This window comes from Bubalus kerabau, chromosome 22, assembly GCF_029407905.1.
Source record: "Bubalus kerabau isolate K-KA32 ecotype Philippines breed swamp buffalo chromosome 22, PCC_UOA_SB_1v2, whole genome shotgun sequence".
Classification (NCBI taxonomy): Eukaryota; Metazoa; Chordata; class Mammalia; order Artiodactyla; family Bovidae; genus Bubalus; species Bubalus kerabau.
This window is the reverse complement of record NC_073645.1, coordinates 45053244-45071383: the sequence shown is the minus strand read 5'-3', so window position 1 is coordinate 45071383 and position 18140 is coordinate 45053244. Positions and strand designations below refer to the sequence as shown.

Sequence of the window (18140 nt, the reverse complement as noted above, 5' to 3'; positions counted from 1 at the left end):
TGGGTAGCCTTTCCCTCCTCCAGGGGATCTTCCCAACCCAGGGATTGAACCCAGGTCTCCCACATTGCAAGAGGATACTTTACCAGCTGAGCCACAAGGGAAGCCCACTATTTAAAGGGCTATCTCTAATCAAGATGAAAGGACCTTTGGCTCATGTACAATGAAGCTTTTTTAAGTGCTAATATTTATAAACTTTTTTATTGTGTATTGGGGTATAGCCAATCAACAATGTTGTGACAGTTTGAGATGAATAGTAAAGGGACTCAGCCATCCATATACATGTATCCATTCGCCTCCCCAAGCCCGCTCTCATCCAGGCTGCCACATTTTTGAGCAGAGTTCCATGAGCTATACAGTAGTTGTTAATTATCCATTTAAAATACAGCCATGTGTACATGTCCACCCCAAACTTGCTAACTATTCCTTCTCCCTTGGCAACCGTAAGCTCGTTCTCAATGTCTCTGAATCCGTTTCTGTTTTGTAAGTTCATTCGTATCATTACTTTTTAGATTCCACAGATAAGGGATGTCATAAGGTATTTCTCCTTCTCTGTATGACAATCTCTAGGTCCATCCATGTTGCTACAAATGGCATTATATCTTTTTTTTTTTTTTTTACAAATGGCATTTTATCATTTTAATGGCTGAGTAATATTCCATTGTGTATATGTACCACATCTTTATTCTTCTGTTGATGGCCATTTAGGTTGCTTCCATGTCTTGGCTATTGTAAATAGTGCTGCAATCAACACTGGGGTACATGTATCTTTCTGGATCACGTTTTTCTCTGGATATATGCCTAGGAGTGGGATTGTAGGGTCATATGGTAGCTCTATTTTTAGTTTTTTTTAAGGAAACTCCATACTGTTATCCATAATGGCTGTACCAATTTACATTTCTACTAACAGTGCAGGAGCGTTCCCTTCTCTCCACACCTTCTCCAACATTTCTTGTTTGTGGATTTTTTGATGATAGCCACTGTGGCTGGTATGAGGTGATATCTCATTGTAGTTTTGATTTGCATTTCTCCAATAATCAGCAACGTTGAACATCTTTTCACATGGCAGCTGAAGCTCCAATACCACCTGATGCAAAGAGCCAACTCACTGGAAAAGATCCTGATCCTGGGAAGGACTGAAGTCAGTAGAAGGGGGAGACAGAGGATGAGATGGCTGGATGGCATCACCGACTCAATGGATATGAATGTGAGCAAACTCCAGGAGATAGTGAAGGACAGGGAAAGCCTGACGTGCTACAGTCCATGGGGTTGCTAAGAGTCAGACACAACTAAACCACTGAACAACAACAAATTGGCCACCTGTATGTCTTCTTTGGAGAAATGTCTATTCAGGTCCTCAGCCCTTATTTTGAGCAGATTGTTTGTGAAAATGACTCTTAGATTTGTTATTTCCCACTTAAGAAGAGCCTTTGCATTGGCCTAGTCTGTAGAGGGGACTGCTGATCCCAAACACTCCAGAATAAGAAAAAGACAGTGGTGAGCAGCTGATGCAGGGGTCTGGACCAGACCTGTAAGAGCTACCGCACTAATCTAACTGAACCGTTTACTGAAGGCCCGTCTCCCCATGAACACTGAACGTTTTTTACTTCTAACCACATTGTTGCCCCTAGTGTTTGGGACATTCCTCAGCCCACCCCAACGTGGCTTGCCACCCCCCCCTCCCCACCCTGCCGCCCCATTACCAGGATCTCTTCCCTACAAGATCAAGCATCCTCATGCTTTTCAAAATTCCATATACTCACTGCAGCTGACCCAGTTCAGCTGACCCCTCCTCCCTCCAGGCGTCCCATCTCTCTGACTCCCAGGACACTCTGCTGTCCTCCTCCTCCCATCCGTTCCTGCCCAGCATTCCTCAGTCTCTCCTCAGTCTCCTCCTCTAGCTACTCCTCTGCCCCCTACTTGACCCTGAAGTGCCAGGGAAGTTTGTCAAGACTCTCCTTTACCAAAAAAGTCAAGCTCCTCTTTGTGATGGGGCCCCAACCTTGGGCTGAGTTCAAGCTGCACTCTGTTCAGTTTTAATAAGAATCCTGCTGGGTCACATTAATGAAAACCCCTCATCCTTGGTATCTGATCACTTTGGTCCACCTGAAGCAAGATTCTGAAGAGCATGGGTTATTTCTTATTCCCCTTACTTCTGCTGTTTCTTTATAATTTTCCATCCACCAGCCCTTGCCCCGCTCCTTTAGACAGCCACTTTTCCTTGCTGCATTTGGAGCAGAGCCTCGTCTCGCACCCCCACTGCAAAACCCCAATGCAGTAGTCCCTTACTGAATAAAGTCTTCCTCATTATCTGTTACAAGATTCATGAATTAGGCATTTTTTTTTTTTTTAAACAAGCTGTTGCCAAGTGGGTGGAGAGGAATAGTCTCCTCTACACGTACAAACTGGTGGAACCACTGTTGTAAGACATACATGTCCTAAGGCTCAGCAGTTCCACTGGAGCTCATACACGCAAGTGTAGACATGCAAAGAATGCTGTGACACCTGAAATGGGGGAACAAATGAAGAATCCAATTACTTACCAACAAAGGAGTGCATAGGTTGTGGTACAGCACATTGACTTAACAGAATGTTTTAGAGCAGTTAAAGTGAACTACGGAGATACAAATATCAACATGGGTAAGTCTTGAAAATATAGTATTAAACACAAAAAGCAATTTGCAAAAGAATTTATTCAGGCAGATAGCATTTATGTACACTTTTAAATACACAGCAAATGTTAGTCTATATTCTGATACACACAGATGTAGTTTAAAAACATAAATGGGAAGCATACACATCAATCTCAGGAGTGTGGTTTCATGGTGATTCCTCTTGGGTCAGGATTGCTACTTACATTGTGTGAGACTCATATGAGTTAGGCTATGTTCAGTAGGTCAAGATGGAGTCATAGGGGCCACTGTGGACTCCCACCGTCTAGGAATTGTTCAGCAAAGTCTAAGGAAGGACATCACAAACAGGAGGAGCTCCTGTTACCCCTTGTTTGTCTGGGTTCCCCACTCGGACTAACCTGTGTTGTGTGCTGTGTGCAATAAGCCGGGTTATACCAGCTACATTTTGTCTGGTCTGCCTTCCTGTGACCCTAACTCGCCTCACTGCTGGGCCCTGGTTGCAGGCTGCCTCCAAGGAGAGGGTGGAAGTACAGGGTTGATGTCACAATTATTTCTTTAAAAAAAAAGCGGGGAGTATAGCTGAAGTGGGTTGTGTGGAACTGGGTACCAGTTATATTATTTCCCACAGTTATCTGTGTTATTAGAAAGGCCTGATGATAAAAATGTTGATGTTAAGATGTGTTAAAATGTATAAATGCCTGAACTGCATAGTCTTCGGGCTTTCAAAGTAGGCTTGTTTTTTTTAAAATGCTAGAGGTAGCTGTTAATACATTCAGCATCACACTACAGAACAATTTTATGGATTTCTTAAATCTAACTACCGAATACCAGTTACACATAACTCAACTCAAGAAACTGGTTTATTCTGGGAACTTTTACCAATGACTATTAGTATCTTTGAAACAAGCCCCCTACCCACCCACCCCTACCACCACCATGATTTAAATTAGGTGTTGTCACTCCTGGCTACATACCCAGATCTTTGAAGGGAGCTTAGAGCAAGGGAGAGCTATTTCAGCCCCACTAATTCAAGCTCTGCTTTGAGAGATTCAGGGTGAAGCTGGGGGTTCCACATTTCTAAAGAGCTCCCTGAACTGTGTGAGTGAAAAAAATATGTGGCCTTCCAAATCAGTAACAAAGGACATTGCAGCCACTAGGCCATGGCATTATAGCTGTCCCATGGGTGAGTCCCGAGAAAACTCAGGGAGAGAAAGCACGGGCAGCTGGGCCTGGACAGCTAAGGTTCATTATCAAAGGAGTGATTTCAGTGAGCCCAAACTCTTGCATCTTCCTGCACAAAGTGAAGTCACTCAGTTGTGTCCAGCTCTTTGCGATCCCATGGACTGTAGCCTACCAGGCTCCTCCATCCGTGGAATTTTCCAGGCAAGAGTACTGGAGTGGGTTGCCATTTCCTTCTCCAGGGGATCTTCCTGACCCAGGGATCGAACCCAGGCCTCCTGTATTGCAGACAGATGGTTTTACCCTGTGAGCCACTAGGGAAGCCCAAAGAAAAGTGCTAAATTCACTAACTTGAGATGTCCAGTTTTCTTTTAATTAAAAGAAATCTTTTTATGGTCTGACTACCTGGTCTTCATTGCAAAAGCTCCTATGTATCCTGGTTCCTCCCTTACCTCTCTGGACTGGTCCCTCAGAGTGAGCCAAGGGGCTGCATTCCAGGCTAAAAGTCCTCAGAATGTCCGCTGAATAAAACATCAGTTCAGTTCAGTTTAGTCGCTCAGTCGTGTCTGACTCTTTGCGACCCCATGAACCACAGCACGCCAGGCTTCCCTGTCCATCACCTCCCGGAGTCCACCCAAACCCATGTCCATTGTGTTGGTGATGCCATCCAACCATCTCATCCTCTGTCGTCCCCTTCTCCTCCTGCCCTCAATCTTTCCCAGCATCAGGGTCTTTTCAAATGAGTCAGCTCTTTGCATCACGTCGCCAAAATACTGGAGTTTCAGCTTCAACATCAGGCCCTCCAATGAAGACCCAGGACTGATCTCCTTTAGGATGGACTGGTTGGATCTCCTTGCAGTCCAAGGGACTCTCAAGAGCCTTCTCCAACATCACAGTTCAAAAGCATCAATTTTTTGGCACTCAGCCTTCTTTGTGGAGAATGCAATGGCAACCCACTCCAGTACTCCTGCCTGGAAAATCCCATGGGCAGAGGAGCCTGGTAGGCTGCAGTCCATGGGGTCACGAAGAGTCGGACATGACTGAGAGAATTCACTTTCACTTTTATGCACTGGAGAAGGAAATGGCAACCCACTCCAGTGTTCTTGCCTGGAGAATCCCAGGGATGGGGGAGCCTGGTGGGCTGCCGTTTACGGGGTCGCACAGAGTCAGACATGACTGAAGAGACTTAGCAGCAGCAGCAGCAGCAGCCTTCTTTATAGTCCAACTCTGATATCCATACATGACTGCTGGAAAAACCACAGCCTTGACTAGACGGACCTTTGTTGGCAATGTAATGTCTCTGCTTTTTAATATGCTGTCTAGGTTGATCATAACTTTTCTTCCAAGGAGTAAGTGTCTTTTAATTTCATGGCAGCAATCACCATCTGCAGTGATTTTGGAGCTCAGAAAAATAAAGTCAGCCACTGTTTCCACTGTTTCCCCATCTATTGCCCATGAAGTAATGGGACTGGATGCCATGATCTTCGTTTTCTGAATGTTGAGCTTTAAGCCAACTTTTTCACCCTCCTCTTTCACTTTCATCAAGAGGCTTTTTAGTTCCTCTTCACTTTCTGCCATGAGGGTGGTGTCATTTGCATATCTGGGTTATTGATATTTCTCCCGGCAATCTTGATTCCAGCTTGTGTTTCTTCCAGCCCAGTGTTTCTCATTATGTACTCTGCATATAAGTTAAATAAGCAGGGAGACAACATACAGCCTTGATGAACTCCTTTTCCTATTTGGAACCAGTCTGTTGTTCCATGTCCAGTTCTAATTGTTGCTTTCTGACCTGCATACAGGTTTCTCAAGAGGCAGGTTAGGTGGTCTGGTATGCCCATCTCTTTCAGAATTTTCCAGTTTATTGTGATCCACACAGTCAAAGGCTTTGGCATAGTCAATAAAGCAGAAATAGATGTTTTTCTGGAATTCTCTTGCTTTTTCGATGATCCAGCAGATGTTGGCAATTTAATCTCTGGTTCCTCTGCCTTTTCTAAAACCAGCTTGAACATCAGGAAGTTCACGGTTCACATATTGCTGAAGCCTGGCTTGGAGAATTTTGAGCATTACTTTACTAGCATGTGAGATGAGTGCAACTGTGTGGTAGTTTGAGCATTCTTTGGCATTGCCTTTCTTTGGGATTGGAATGAAAACTGACCTTTTCCAGTCCTGTGGCCACTGCTGAGTCTTCCAAATTTGCTGACATATTGAGTGCAGCACTTTCACAGCATCTTTCAGGATTTGGAATAGCTCAACTGGAATTCCATCACCTCCACTAGCTTTGTTCATAGTGATGCTTCCTAAGGCCCACCTGACTTCACATTCCAGGATGTCCAACTCTAGGTGAGCGTGAGTGATCATACCTTCGTGATTATCTGGGTTGTGAAGATCTTTCTTGTACAGTTCTTCTGTGTATTCTTGCCACCTTTTCTTAATATCTTCTGCTTCTGTTAGGTCCATAGCATTTCTGTCCTTTCTCGAGCCCATCTTTGCATGAAATGTTCCTTTGGTATCTCTAATTTTCTTGAAGAGATTTCTAGTCTTTCCCATTCTATTGTATTCCTCCTTTTCTTAGCACTGATTGCTGAGGAAAGCTTTCTTATCTCTCCTTGCTATTCTTAGGAACTCTGCATTCAAATGGGTATATCTTTCCTTTTCTCCTTTGCTTTTTGCTTCTCTTCTTTTCACAGCTATTTGTAAGTCCTCCTCAGACAGCCATTTTGCTTTTTTGCATTTCTTTTTCTTGGGGATGGTCTCGATCCCTGTCTCCTGTACAATGTCATGAACCTCCGTCCATAGTTCATCAGGCACTCTGTCTATCAGATCTAGTCCCTTAAATCTATTTCTCATTTCCACTGTATAGTCATTAGGGATTTGATTTAGGTCATACCTGAATGGTCTAGTGGTTTTCCCCACTTTCTTCAATAAGTCTGAATTTGGCAATAAGGAGTTCATGATCTGAGCCACAGTCCACTCCTGGTCTTACTTTTGCTGACTGTATAGAGGTTCTCCATCTTTGGCTGCAAAGGATATAATCAATCTGATTTCTGTGTTGACCATCTGGTGATAAAAACATAATTCTCAACTTTTACATTGTGCTTTTTTTTTTTTTTCAATCGACAGATGATTCTAATATGTAATAATAGCATGAGCCAGAATTTGTGGTTTTCATGCTTGACTTCAGAGAGTAAAAACTCAACCCCCTTACAACTTTCTAAAGCCAAGTGATCCACTTGTCCAACATAAATGATCCACGAATGTGCCTTCCCCGATCCCCCTACACCACACCCTCAGCTACTCTACTTAAAACTTTTTGGGTTGACCAGATGTTCAAAAAAGCTACCGCCTTATCCCCATCCAGCCTCTCATAGGGAAGCTTCTAACACACCCATCTGGCATTCTTCACAGACAAACATAAAGCAAATAGAAACACAGTTGTTTATTTTCCTCTCCGAGGTCCTTCTAAAAGAGAGCACACTATGTACCCTATTCTGGTTTCTCCCAACCCCAAGTAGCAATGTATTCTAGAGAGGTTTCTAACATGTAACATAATTCCCTTTGTTTTCGTTAAGTAATGCTGCAACAAGGAAGTTCTTTGCTGTGAACGTGTCCATCTGTACCTTGACTGTGGACTTGGTTATACAAATCTGCAAGAGATAAAATATCACAGAAATATATGTACATACTTTTTTGGAAGAGAACTTCTCTACCCCTTTGGGTTCTTTTTTTTTTTTTTTTTCATTTTTAAACTTTTAATCATAGCTCCCTAATCTAAATCAGTCTTCTTAATGAGAGAAGGCATAATCTTACATCTCTTTGTCTTCATACCCTTCCTCTCAATTAAGAACAAATGTCTTACCCATTGTCTAGGGAGCTCTTGTGTGTTTAGAAGAACTAATTTTCAGTAGACTATTCTACCCTTGCTTGAATGCTTTTCTTTCTCCAAGTCTTTTCTTCAAAGAATATTTATTGAATATTTATTATATATCAACAATCACTGTACGTCTTTGGAATATTGCAAGTGCTATGGTAAAATGTGCACAAGATACAAAGTGTAAAGAAGGGAGTGATTTCTTCTGAGTATGCTTCCTTTTTGTTTTGTTTAGTTTTCTTTATTTTTTTTTAATTTTTACAAATTTTTTAACTTTAAAATATTGTATTGGTTTTGCCATATATTGAAATGAATCCGCCACAGGTATACACGTGTTCCCCATCCTGAACCCTCCTCCTTCTTCCCTCCCCATACCATCCCTCTGGGTCGCATTTATAGATTCAATGCAATCCCTATCAAGCTACCAACGGTATTCTTCACAGAGCTAGAACAAATAATTTCAGTTTGTATGGAAATACAAAAAACCTCGAATAGCCAAAGCTATCTTGAGAAAGAAGAATGGAACTGGAGGAATCAACCTACCTGACTTCAGGCTCTACTACAAAGCCACAGTCATCAAGACAGTATGGTACTGGCACAAGGACAGAAATATTGATCAATGGAACAAAATAGAAAGCCCAGAGATAAATCCATGCACATATGGACACCTTATTTTTGACTGGGACAACCCCTTTGGGTTCTAATGGTAGGGGTTGGGGTCGGGGTGCTGGAAAATAACTGACAATAGATTTACAGGAGAAAAGAAAGTTTGTTTATATCTGAACAGCTACTATTAGGAGGCTGTTTAAATATAGATAATGCTCTTTCTTGAGGCTGATGAATGGTCAAATGGTTTAGGGTTAGAGTAATTTTCATACCATTTTGGTGGGTTGTTATTTCCTTGTTATTACAATAATATCAATTTTCTGGTTTCAATAACTGTACTCAGTTCAGTCGCTCAGTTGTGTCTGACTCTGTGACCCCATGAACACACCAGTCTTCCCTGTCCATCACCATCTCCCGGAGTTTACTCAAACTCATACCCATTGAGTCAGTGATGCCATCCAATGAGCCAATGAGTCAACTCTTTGCATGAGGTGGCCAAAGTACTGGAGTTTCAGCTTCAGCATCAGTCCTTCCAATGAACACCCAGAACTGATCTCCTTTAGAATGGACTGGTTGGATCCCCTCGAGTCCAAGGGACTCTCAAGAGTCTTCTCCAAAACCACAGTTCAAAAGCATCAATTCTTCGGCACTCAGCCTTCTTCACAATCCAACTCTCACATCCATACATGACCACAGGAAAAACCATAGCCTTGACTAGACAAACCTTTGCTGGCAAAGTAATGTCTCTGCTTTTGAATATGCTATCTAGGTTGGTCATAACTTTGCTTCCAAGGAGTAAGCGTCTTTTAATTTCATGGCTGCAGTCACCATCTGCAGTGATTTTGGAGCCTCAAAAAATAAAGTCTGCAACTGTTTCCACTGTTTCCCCATCTATTTCCCATGAAGTGATGGGACCGGATGCCATGATCTTCGTTTTCTGAATGTTGAGCTTTAAGCCAACTTTTTCACTCTCCACTTTCACTTTCATCAAGAGGCTTTTGAGTTCCTCTTCACTTTCTGCCATAAGGGTGGTGTCATCTCCATATCTGAGGTTATTGATATTTCTCCCGGCAATCTTGATTCCAGCTTGTGTTTCTTCCAGTCCAGCGTTTCTCATGATGTACTCTGCATATAAGTTAAATAAACAGGGTGACAATATACAGCCTTAACGTACTCCTTTTCTTATTTGGAACCAGTCTGTTGTTCCATGTCCAGTTCTAACTGTTGCTTCCTGACCTGCATACAAATTTCTCAAGAGGCAGATCAGGTGGTCTGGTATGCCCATCTCTTTCAGAATTTTCCACAGTTTATTGTGATCCACACAGTCAAAGGCTTTGGCATAGTCAATAAAGCAGAAATAGATGTTTTTCTGGAACTCTCTTGCTTTTTCGATGATCCAGCAGATGTTGGCAATTTGATCTCTGGTTCCTCTGCCTTTTCTAAAACCAGCTTGAACATCAGGAAGTTCATGGTTCACATATTGCTGAAGCCTGGCTTGGGAGAATTTTGAGCATTACTTTACTAGCATGTGAGATGACTGCAATTGTGCGGTAGTTTGAGCATTCTTTGGCATTGCCTTTCTTTGGGATAGGAATGAAAACTGACCTTTTCCAGTCCTGTGGCCACTGCTGAGTTTTCCAAATTTGCTGGCATATTGAGTGCAGCACTTTCACAGCATCATCTTTCAGGATTTGGAATAGCTCAACTGGAATTTCATCACCTCCACTAGCTTTGTTCGTAGTGATGCTTTCTAAGGCCCACTTGACTTCACATTCCAGGATGTCTGGCTCTAGGTCAGTGATCACACCATCGTGATTATCTGGGTCATGAAGATCTCTTTTGTACAGTTCTTCTGTGTATTCTTTCCCTCTCTTCTTAATATCTTCTGCTTCTGTTAGGTCCATACCATTTCTGTCCTTTATCGAGCTCATCTTTGCATGAAATACTCCCTTGGTATCTCTAATTTTCTTGAAGAGATCCCTAGTCTTTCCCATTCTGTTGTTTTCTTCTATTTCTTTGCAATGATCACTGAGGAAGGCTTTCTTATCTCTTCTTGCTCTTCTTTGGAACTCTGCATTCAGAGTTTATATCTTTCCTTTTCTCCTTTGCTTTTTGCTTCTCTTCTTTTCACAGCTATTTCTAAGGCCTCCCCAGACAGCCATTTTGCTTTTTTGCATTTCTTTTCTATGGGAATGGTCTTGATCCCTGTCTCCTGTACAATGTCACGAACCTCATTCCATAGTTCATCAGGCACGCTATCTATCAGATCTAGGCCCTTAAATCTATTTCTCACTTCCACTGTATAATCATAAGGGATTTGATTTAGGTCATACCTGAATGGTCTAGTGGTTTTCCCTACTTTCTTCAATAGATTGGGAAACAGTGGAAACAGTGGCTGACTTTATTTTTCTGAGCTCCAAAATCACTGCAGATGGTGACTGCAGACATGAAATTAAAAGATATTTACTCCTTGGAAGGAAAGTTATGACCAACCTAGACAGCATATTAAAAAGCAGAGATATTACTTTGTCAACAAAGGTCCATCTAGTCAAGGCTATGGTTTTTCGTATGGATGTGAGAGTTGGACTGTAAAGAAAGGTGAGCGCCGAAGAATTGATGCTTTTGAACTGTGGTGTTGGAGAAGACTCTCAAGAGTCCCTTGGACTGCAAGGAGATCCAACTAGTCCATCCTCAAGGAGATCAGTCCTGGGTATTCATTGGAAGGACTAATGTTGAAGCTGAAACTCCAATATTTTGGCTATCTGATGCAAAGAGCTGACTCATTTGAAAAGACCCTGATGTTGGAAAGATCGAATGCAGGAGGAGAAGGGGACGACAGAGGATGAGATGGTTAGATGGCATCAGCGACTCAATGGACATGAGTTTGGGTAAACTCTGGGAGTTGGTGATGGACAGGGAGGCCTGGCATGCTCTGGTTCATGGGGTCGCAAAGAGTCGGACTCGACTGAGGAACTGAACTGAGCTGAACTGAAAGAATTACTTTAAAAGTATATTAACACAGTGGGATATAATTACACACCTATCAGAATGGCTAAACTAAAACAATCTACTGAGAACTCCAACTGCTGGCAAGGAGGAGAAACAGGATCTCCCGTACCCTGCTGGGAAGAATGGACAATGGTAGGGCTAAGGTGAAAAACAGTTTCAAAGTGAAAGCAAAGTGAAAGTGTTAGTTGCTCTGTCCTGACCAACTCTGCAACCCCATGGACTGTAGCCCACCAGGATTCTCTGTCCATGGGATTTTCCAGAAGAATACTGGAGTGGGCTGCCATTTCCTCTTGAAAATATATATGCGTTACTCCAAAAAGGTAACAGAAGAAGAGGAGGAAGGTCCTTCATACCAAGATAATACATACAAGATTAGATAATACATACAAGATTAAACGTCAATTTGCTTAATTATGGGTTTCTCAGGTGGCTCAGGGGTGAAGAATCCACTTGCAGTGTAGGAGATGAAACTTCGATCCCTGGGTCAGGAAGATCCCTGGAGGAGGGCACAGTAATCCACTCCAGTATTCTTGCCTGAATAACCCCATGGACAGAGGAGCCTGGCGGGCTATAATAGTTAATGGGGTCACACAGTCAGACACGACAGAAGCGACTTAGCACGCATGCATGCACTTAATTATGTTCATTTCTTGTTACTGCTTTAGGTTAATTAACCTAATCAAGACGAGAACTGTGATTTTCTGAGGTTTTTATGCTCCATGAGAGGATAAAGGTGTAATATGGCATATAAACAGTTCTATAGGTTGATAGGTCAACTAACACAGAATTTAGATTTGGAAGATATGGCTCCTACTCAATTTTGACTAAACACAGGATAGCCATTTAAGATCTGACATAAGTACTGCATACCTCATTGTAGGTTGTAAAGCTGGTCCTTTTTCTGTTTTAATATGCTCGAGCCAAAACTTTAGCAACAGAATCTCTTGAATCCCTGCATGCTTTCTCTCCAAACAGTAGCTTCCCTTCTAAGGTGTTCCCCAAAACTACTGAACATGTAATGTCTCCCTTCCATTACTCTCTAGCTCTTCATTCCAGTCACTAGTAGTTCCTAACAATGCCACCACCTTCTAGAAGAACAGCAGACTGCCTCAGGAGTGGGCTAAATCAACCAAGACAGAGTACAGTGCCAGGAAGCAGCATAAAAGAGACCTGTTTGCCTTCTGTGTAACCTTTGCAAGTCAGCACATTCTCCTTCCCAAACCACCGGTGCACAAAAATGAAAGCAGAGGTACACGTGTCTCTTTCAATTCTGGTTTCCTCGGTGTGTATGCCTAGCAGCGGGACAGACACGTGTACCCCAATGTTCATCACAGCACTGTTTATAATAGCCAGGACACGGAAGCAACCTAGATGTCCGTCAGCAGATGAATGGATAAGAAAGCTGTGGTACATATACACAATGGAGTATTACTCAGCCATTAAAAAGAATACATTTGAATCAGTTCTAATGAGGTGGATGAAACTGGAGCCTATTAGACAGAGTGAAGTAAGCCAGAAAGAAAAACACCAATACAGTATACTAACGCATATATATGGAATTTAGAAAGATGGTAACGATAACCCTGTATGCGAGACAGCAAAAGAGACACAGATGTATAGAACAGTCTTTTGGACTCTGTGGGAGAGGGAGAGGGTGGGATGATTTGGGAGAACGGCATTGAAACATGTATAATATCATATATGAAACGAATCGCCAGTCCAGGTTCGATGCATGATACTGGATGCTTGGGGCTGGTGCACTGGGATGACCCAGAGGGATGGTATGGGGAGGGAGGAGGGAGGAGGGTTCAGGATGGGGAACACGTGTACACCCGTGGCGGATTCACGTTGATGTATGGCAAAACCAATACAATATTGTGAAGTAATTAGCCTCCAATTAAAATAAATGTATATTTAAAAATAAATAAATAAGGAAAAACAAATGAAAGCAGAGATTCACTTCCCTTTATTTCCAAAGGAATCTTAAAAGAAGGAATTATTAATGAATCTGGTTTTTCAATTGTGCAATTAACTTGGCTCCAATACCTTCTGGGAGCTGGGAATTTCTTTGACCGTTCCTCCTCTTCAGGGAAACCAGGCTGGTAGCAGATAAAACAAAGATCGGAGTTAGCACACCTAACTGCAGAACAGGCGTGGCGCAGTCCAGCCAGCAGGGCCAGGTGGCTGCCGAAGCAGCGACGCCAGCTCTAGTGCCCCGAGCAGTTCTTCACACCTCAGCGAGCCAAGGCTTTCAATCCAGCATCATAAACTTTCAATCCAGCATCATAAACTTACCCTGGGTTAGGAGGTTGTATTTGGAACTTCTCAAATAACATTTGCCTTTGCTTTCCTTAGGTTGTTTTACGTGGCACAATCTCTGCTTGTACTTCTGCTCTTATGAAAGGACTTGAAATAGCCCTCTCCTTCTTTTGTTCCAGTTCTGAATAAAGTACGTTTGCCACAAAGCCTCCTCGGATACCCTACATTTAATCTTCTTCTGCTTTGCCTTTCTGCAACATTCACCCAGAATGGATTGTAATGTACCCCAAGAGGCACAGAGTTGTGCTCTCTGGAGCTTCAGGCCCTCAGATGTCCCATGCTCATCTGTGACTTCGGCTAATACCTACTTCTTCAGTTCTTATTTTTCTGATTTCCAGATCCTCATCCTGCCCAGCTTCCCAAACTCTCCAGAGATACGTTTCACTGACATTTTTTAAAACTGAAAGTCTAACAGAGCATTATTTTCCCTCTGTTCCCCCTAAATCACTTTTCCTCCAAACATCCCAATCTTTGCCCATCACTAAGCCACTCCATTTAGAAAATGTGTAATTTCTCCATCTCAACGGGAGTCTAAGATAGGGTTAGTACTCAAGGATTGTAAGAGAAAGGAGAAAGAATCTTATGGCTGCCAGAGAAGATCTTTATGGTTAGCCTTCGGAGAGAAACGAGGGTGGTAAACAAATCGCAAAGAAATACCGTCCTTTTCCTACCGATGAGTAATAGCATTATAAATGCTGTGTTTTAGTAAACAAAAAAGGCTGTTGTCTGTGACTGTGGGCAATGCTGTTTGGGCTATATTCACTGCTATAGGAACAAGTACAGATAGACATAACCTCTGAACATGGTAGAGTCTTGCCAGCTGAATTCGTTCCATCCTTCTGCAAAGACCACATCAGCTATCCTGGCACAATTTTCCTCATTCCAACCTCCACACCTTTGTTAATACATCTCCTTGGTCTGGAAGCTTCACCCCTCTGAGCTTTACTTAAACCTAAGAGATCCCTTTTTTTGGGTGCTCACGTCAACCCCCACCTCCTGTAAGCACATCTCTCTGAACTATTTATTTAGCACTGGCAATAATTCATGCAAGGCAATAATAAGCTAACACTTAAAGAGAGCCAACTCTATGTTGGGCACTGTTTCAAGTGCTTTACTCACACCTACATATGAATTAATTTAATCTTCACAATGATCCCACTGTATAAGTACTGTTATTCTCCCCATTTTACAGGTCAAGAAACTGAGACCCAAAGTGGTTAAGTAAGCTGCCCATGACCTGAGCGATCAGAAACCCACGTTCTAACCCACTCTGCTACAGGCAACATCCTGTCCATCAGCTTTTGCTAACTTATGTAACAGAGCTACAAGTGAAAGTGAAAGTTGCTCAGTTGTGACTCTTTGCGACTCCATGGACTATTCAGGCCATGGCATCCTCCAGGCCAGAATACTGGAGTGGGTAGCCTATCTCTTCTCCAGGTTATCTTCCCAAGCCAGGAATCGAACCCAGGACTCCTGCATTGCAGGCAGATTCTTTATCAGCTGAGCCACAAGGGAAGCCCAAAGAGCTCCAAAGGCCACAATAACAAATCCAAACAATAGGCTTTTGATATCTCTGAGGAAGGGGAGGCATTGGTGCAGGAAGGTTAAGTTTAGAAACAGACTGTGGAGAAATTAACTGACAACATGGAGTCGGTCAGGCTCTCCTGTCCCACTCTCATGGTCTCACACCTTATGTTCTGTAAACAATGATATTCTGACCTTGGTAGCACTAGGCCTGTCCGCCCACTTGGCCATGGGCCACTTTGTCTGTCTTAGTACATCAGTAAGCAGTCTTTGAAGACTCCTTGCTGCTGCTGCCACTGATCAGAGAATAAACATGTCTGCAGTCCCCGCAGCTCCTTCAGTCTTCTTCCACCTTCCCTGGTCTTGCCTTACCTACCCTGGGTTCAGTGAACAGTGTGAGTGGCAAGACACAGACCAGTTAGAACACCAGCTCTACCATTTTCTAGTTAATAGACTTTAGTAAGTCAAGTCACTTAACCTTTTTTAGCGTGAGCCTCTGCTTCTGAAAGATTATAAACTAATTTTTAGAATGGTTGTGAGAATTAAATGAGATGATACAGGTAAAGCACCAAGCACATGGCTGCTACATAGTATGTGATCAATAAATATTGGCTCTAGAATATGAAAGAGGCTCAAATTGTGAAATACAGTGACCTTTCTTTGCTAAAGTATTATACAATGGTTATAAAATGGTATTAAACAATAACCATAAAAACATAGTTCTTTGTGACAACACACTAATGTGATTTTTACTAATTTCCTTAATACCCCAAGCCTGTAACAGAGCCAAACATTAATTATCTCTAATGAAACAAAAGGCCTTGCCTCTGGGTATCAGACTGAAACAGCAGAGGGACTATAACTCACTAAAGACAAAAGCAAAGAAGTATAAAAAGCAAACAGCCAGCAGTGGGAAAGTTCCCATAAAGTGCACCAACAAACGGCAGTGCATTGGGATAGTTCTGGAAAGCGCATCTTAAGGGCTGAAGGTTCAATGTGCTGAGAACCCGACGCAAGAGTCTACAGTTTTTGGAGGTCTGGAAAGCTGAGTTCGGTACAACTCCTGAGAAGTAGGTTTCAGTTCCCTTTCTAGGGAGAGGGATAGGAAAGGGTTCCCCCTGTGTCACGATGCCACGGTGAGCCTACCCGTGCAAGATGTTCGCGTCCCAGCAGGGTTAAAGGGCAGAGGAAATTCTCCTTCTGGCCGGTGAGGCCCACCAACTCCGAGGTCCCTTTCTAACTCTGGAGCAGGGCCGCGTTACAGAGGACAGGCGTGAACACTGCGCAGAATGAGGCTGCTCACATTTCAACAATCTTTTTAGGGGGGAAGGGTAGGCGGTGAAAATGTATTGGGAAAAGCCGGCATCAGATAAGTGACATCTCTGCAAAATGCCTCCAAAGATTCTCAGGACCCAATGACCTGCAAAAGCTTCCTGGCAGCTGTTGTCTCTCCGACCCCACGCAAGGTTGACTGCTCCTCCAAAGAAGCTCGTAGACCAGCCCCTCGCCTACTTCTCACCAGCTGCTACTCCCAGCCTTCCTTACGGAAACTGAGGTCTGTTGGACCAGAGGCCTGGAAACAGGTCGGGGTCGTGGCCCGCCCGCGGTAACGGGTCTTGGGACAGACCTGGCGGAGGGAGGGAACAGCTGGTACAGGACAGGGACGGGGCATACACCACCCCAGTCCTGTTGGAAAAGACCCCTCTGCCGCTGCCAAGGTCATCTGGGACCCCCCCCCCCCCAAGAAGCCGGCCTCGAACGCACTCACCAGCGCGCCGCCGCGCAGCAGCCGAACAGTAGCTCCCTCCATCAGTGCTAGAAAACAGATGCTACTGATACCGCGAAGACGTGCGTGGGGCCCTTGGGCCGCACGCCAACACCTGAAGGCACGCCAAGCCAGAGCCTCGCCCACTCACCCCGCCCCTTGTCCCTACGGTACGCCGAGAGGGACAATAGCCTCTCTTCGCTTTTTCGTTCTGCTCACGCGAGAGTTGGGCACGGCAGTGGGGCGGGAAGGGAACTGGAGACACAACAAACATGGCGGCGGCGGTGACGAAGACGGCGGGGGCGACGGCGACGGCAGCGGCGTTGAAGAAGGCGGTGGGGGTTCCTCGGTGCGACTGTCAGGCGGTAAGTAGCTGGTCGTCGGCTCGGACGGCGGTGACAGGGCTGAGCAGAGCGGTTATGGAGGAGCGGCGGGGGGAGAGAGCCGGGTGTTCGCGACGGGCCGGCTGACTCCGCCCGGAACTCAGCCCCAGCGGAGGGGCGGGCGTGGTTGGTCGGTCGGTCGTTGGGGTCGCGACCCGGGACCTTCCTGACAGGAGCGCGGAGGGTGCGGTGTCTGGGCCTCCGGAGCCCCGAGGGAGCGGTGCCTGCGGTGGGGTCGCCGTCAGTTGGGGGCTTGGAGGCTCCTGGGTAGGGAGTAGCCTCTCTCGCTCTGACAGGTGGTCGCGGGGGCGGGGGGCGCGCCCCGAGGTTCGCGTCATCACTTGGTCCCTGGGCCGGGGGGCTCCGCTGAGGCGCGGGTCTCCTAGGCGTTCCGAATCCTGGTGAGGATGCCGCCCCGACGCCAGTTGCGGGCTGCAGGTTGGCAGGACTTTTAAAACCTCCCGTCTTTTATCAGACAGTCCTGTCTTGATCCTTTCCTACTACTTGAGCACTCCCTCTACTTGGGGGGTGATGTGAGATGTAGGGAGGATTTTGCAACAAAGAACTGTTGAGGTTCGTGCAGGATTTAAATCTTAACGTAACTGGCTGAAGTGCGAGTAGCCAAGCCATCCACCTCCTAAGTGCTCGGTAACTGAATCTAAAGTGAAGTTAAACCGGTTCCGGCTGCCCCTAACCGTGCGGCCCAGTTAGTGTCCCCTCAGTGTGCTGTTTAGATCCGAAGAGGATCGACTAGTGGGCAAAGAAACACAGGCTGTTGAAGCTGTGAGCTCTGAAGAACTTCAGTTTGGAAGACACACGACTTCTTTAGAATGACTATTTAAACATCTGAGCTAACA

General features: G+C 44.5%; 2 protein-coding genes across 6 annotated transcripts in view; one reads left to right on the top strand and one right to left on the bottom strand.

Moving 5' to 3' along the window:
- Positions 1-17039, bottom strand: part of ACADSB (acyl-CoA dehydrogenase short/branched chain) — a 46797-nt gene extending 29758 nt beyond the window's left edge. Inside the window, exon 1 of the mRNA XM_055559894.1 lies at positions 16904-17039. Coding sequence (XP_055415869.1) covers positions 16904-16945 — 42 coding nt within the window. The 5' untranslated portion in view covers positions 16946-17039. The remainder of the gene's footprint in view (positions 1-16903) is intronic.
- The window catches only part of IKZF5 (IKAROS family zinc finger 5), a 35276-nt gene continuing 34097 nt past the window's right edge, over positions 16962-18140 (top strand). For 2 of the 5 annotated variants that reach the window (XM_055559888.1, XM_055559887.1), the window contains exon 1: positions 16962-17265. In XM_055559888.1, coding sequence (XP_055415863.1) covers positions 16962-17265 — 304 coding nt within the window. The remainder of the gene's footprint in view (positions 17266-18140) is intronic. The other 3 variants (XM_055559891.1, XM_055559889.1, XM_055559890.1) reach the window with 2 other exon arrangements.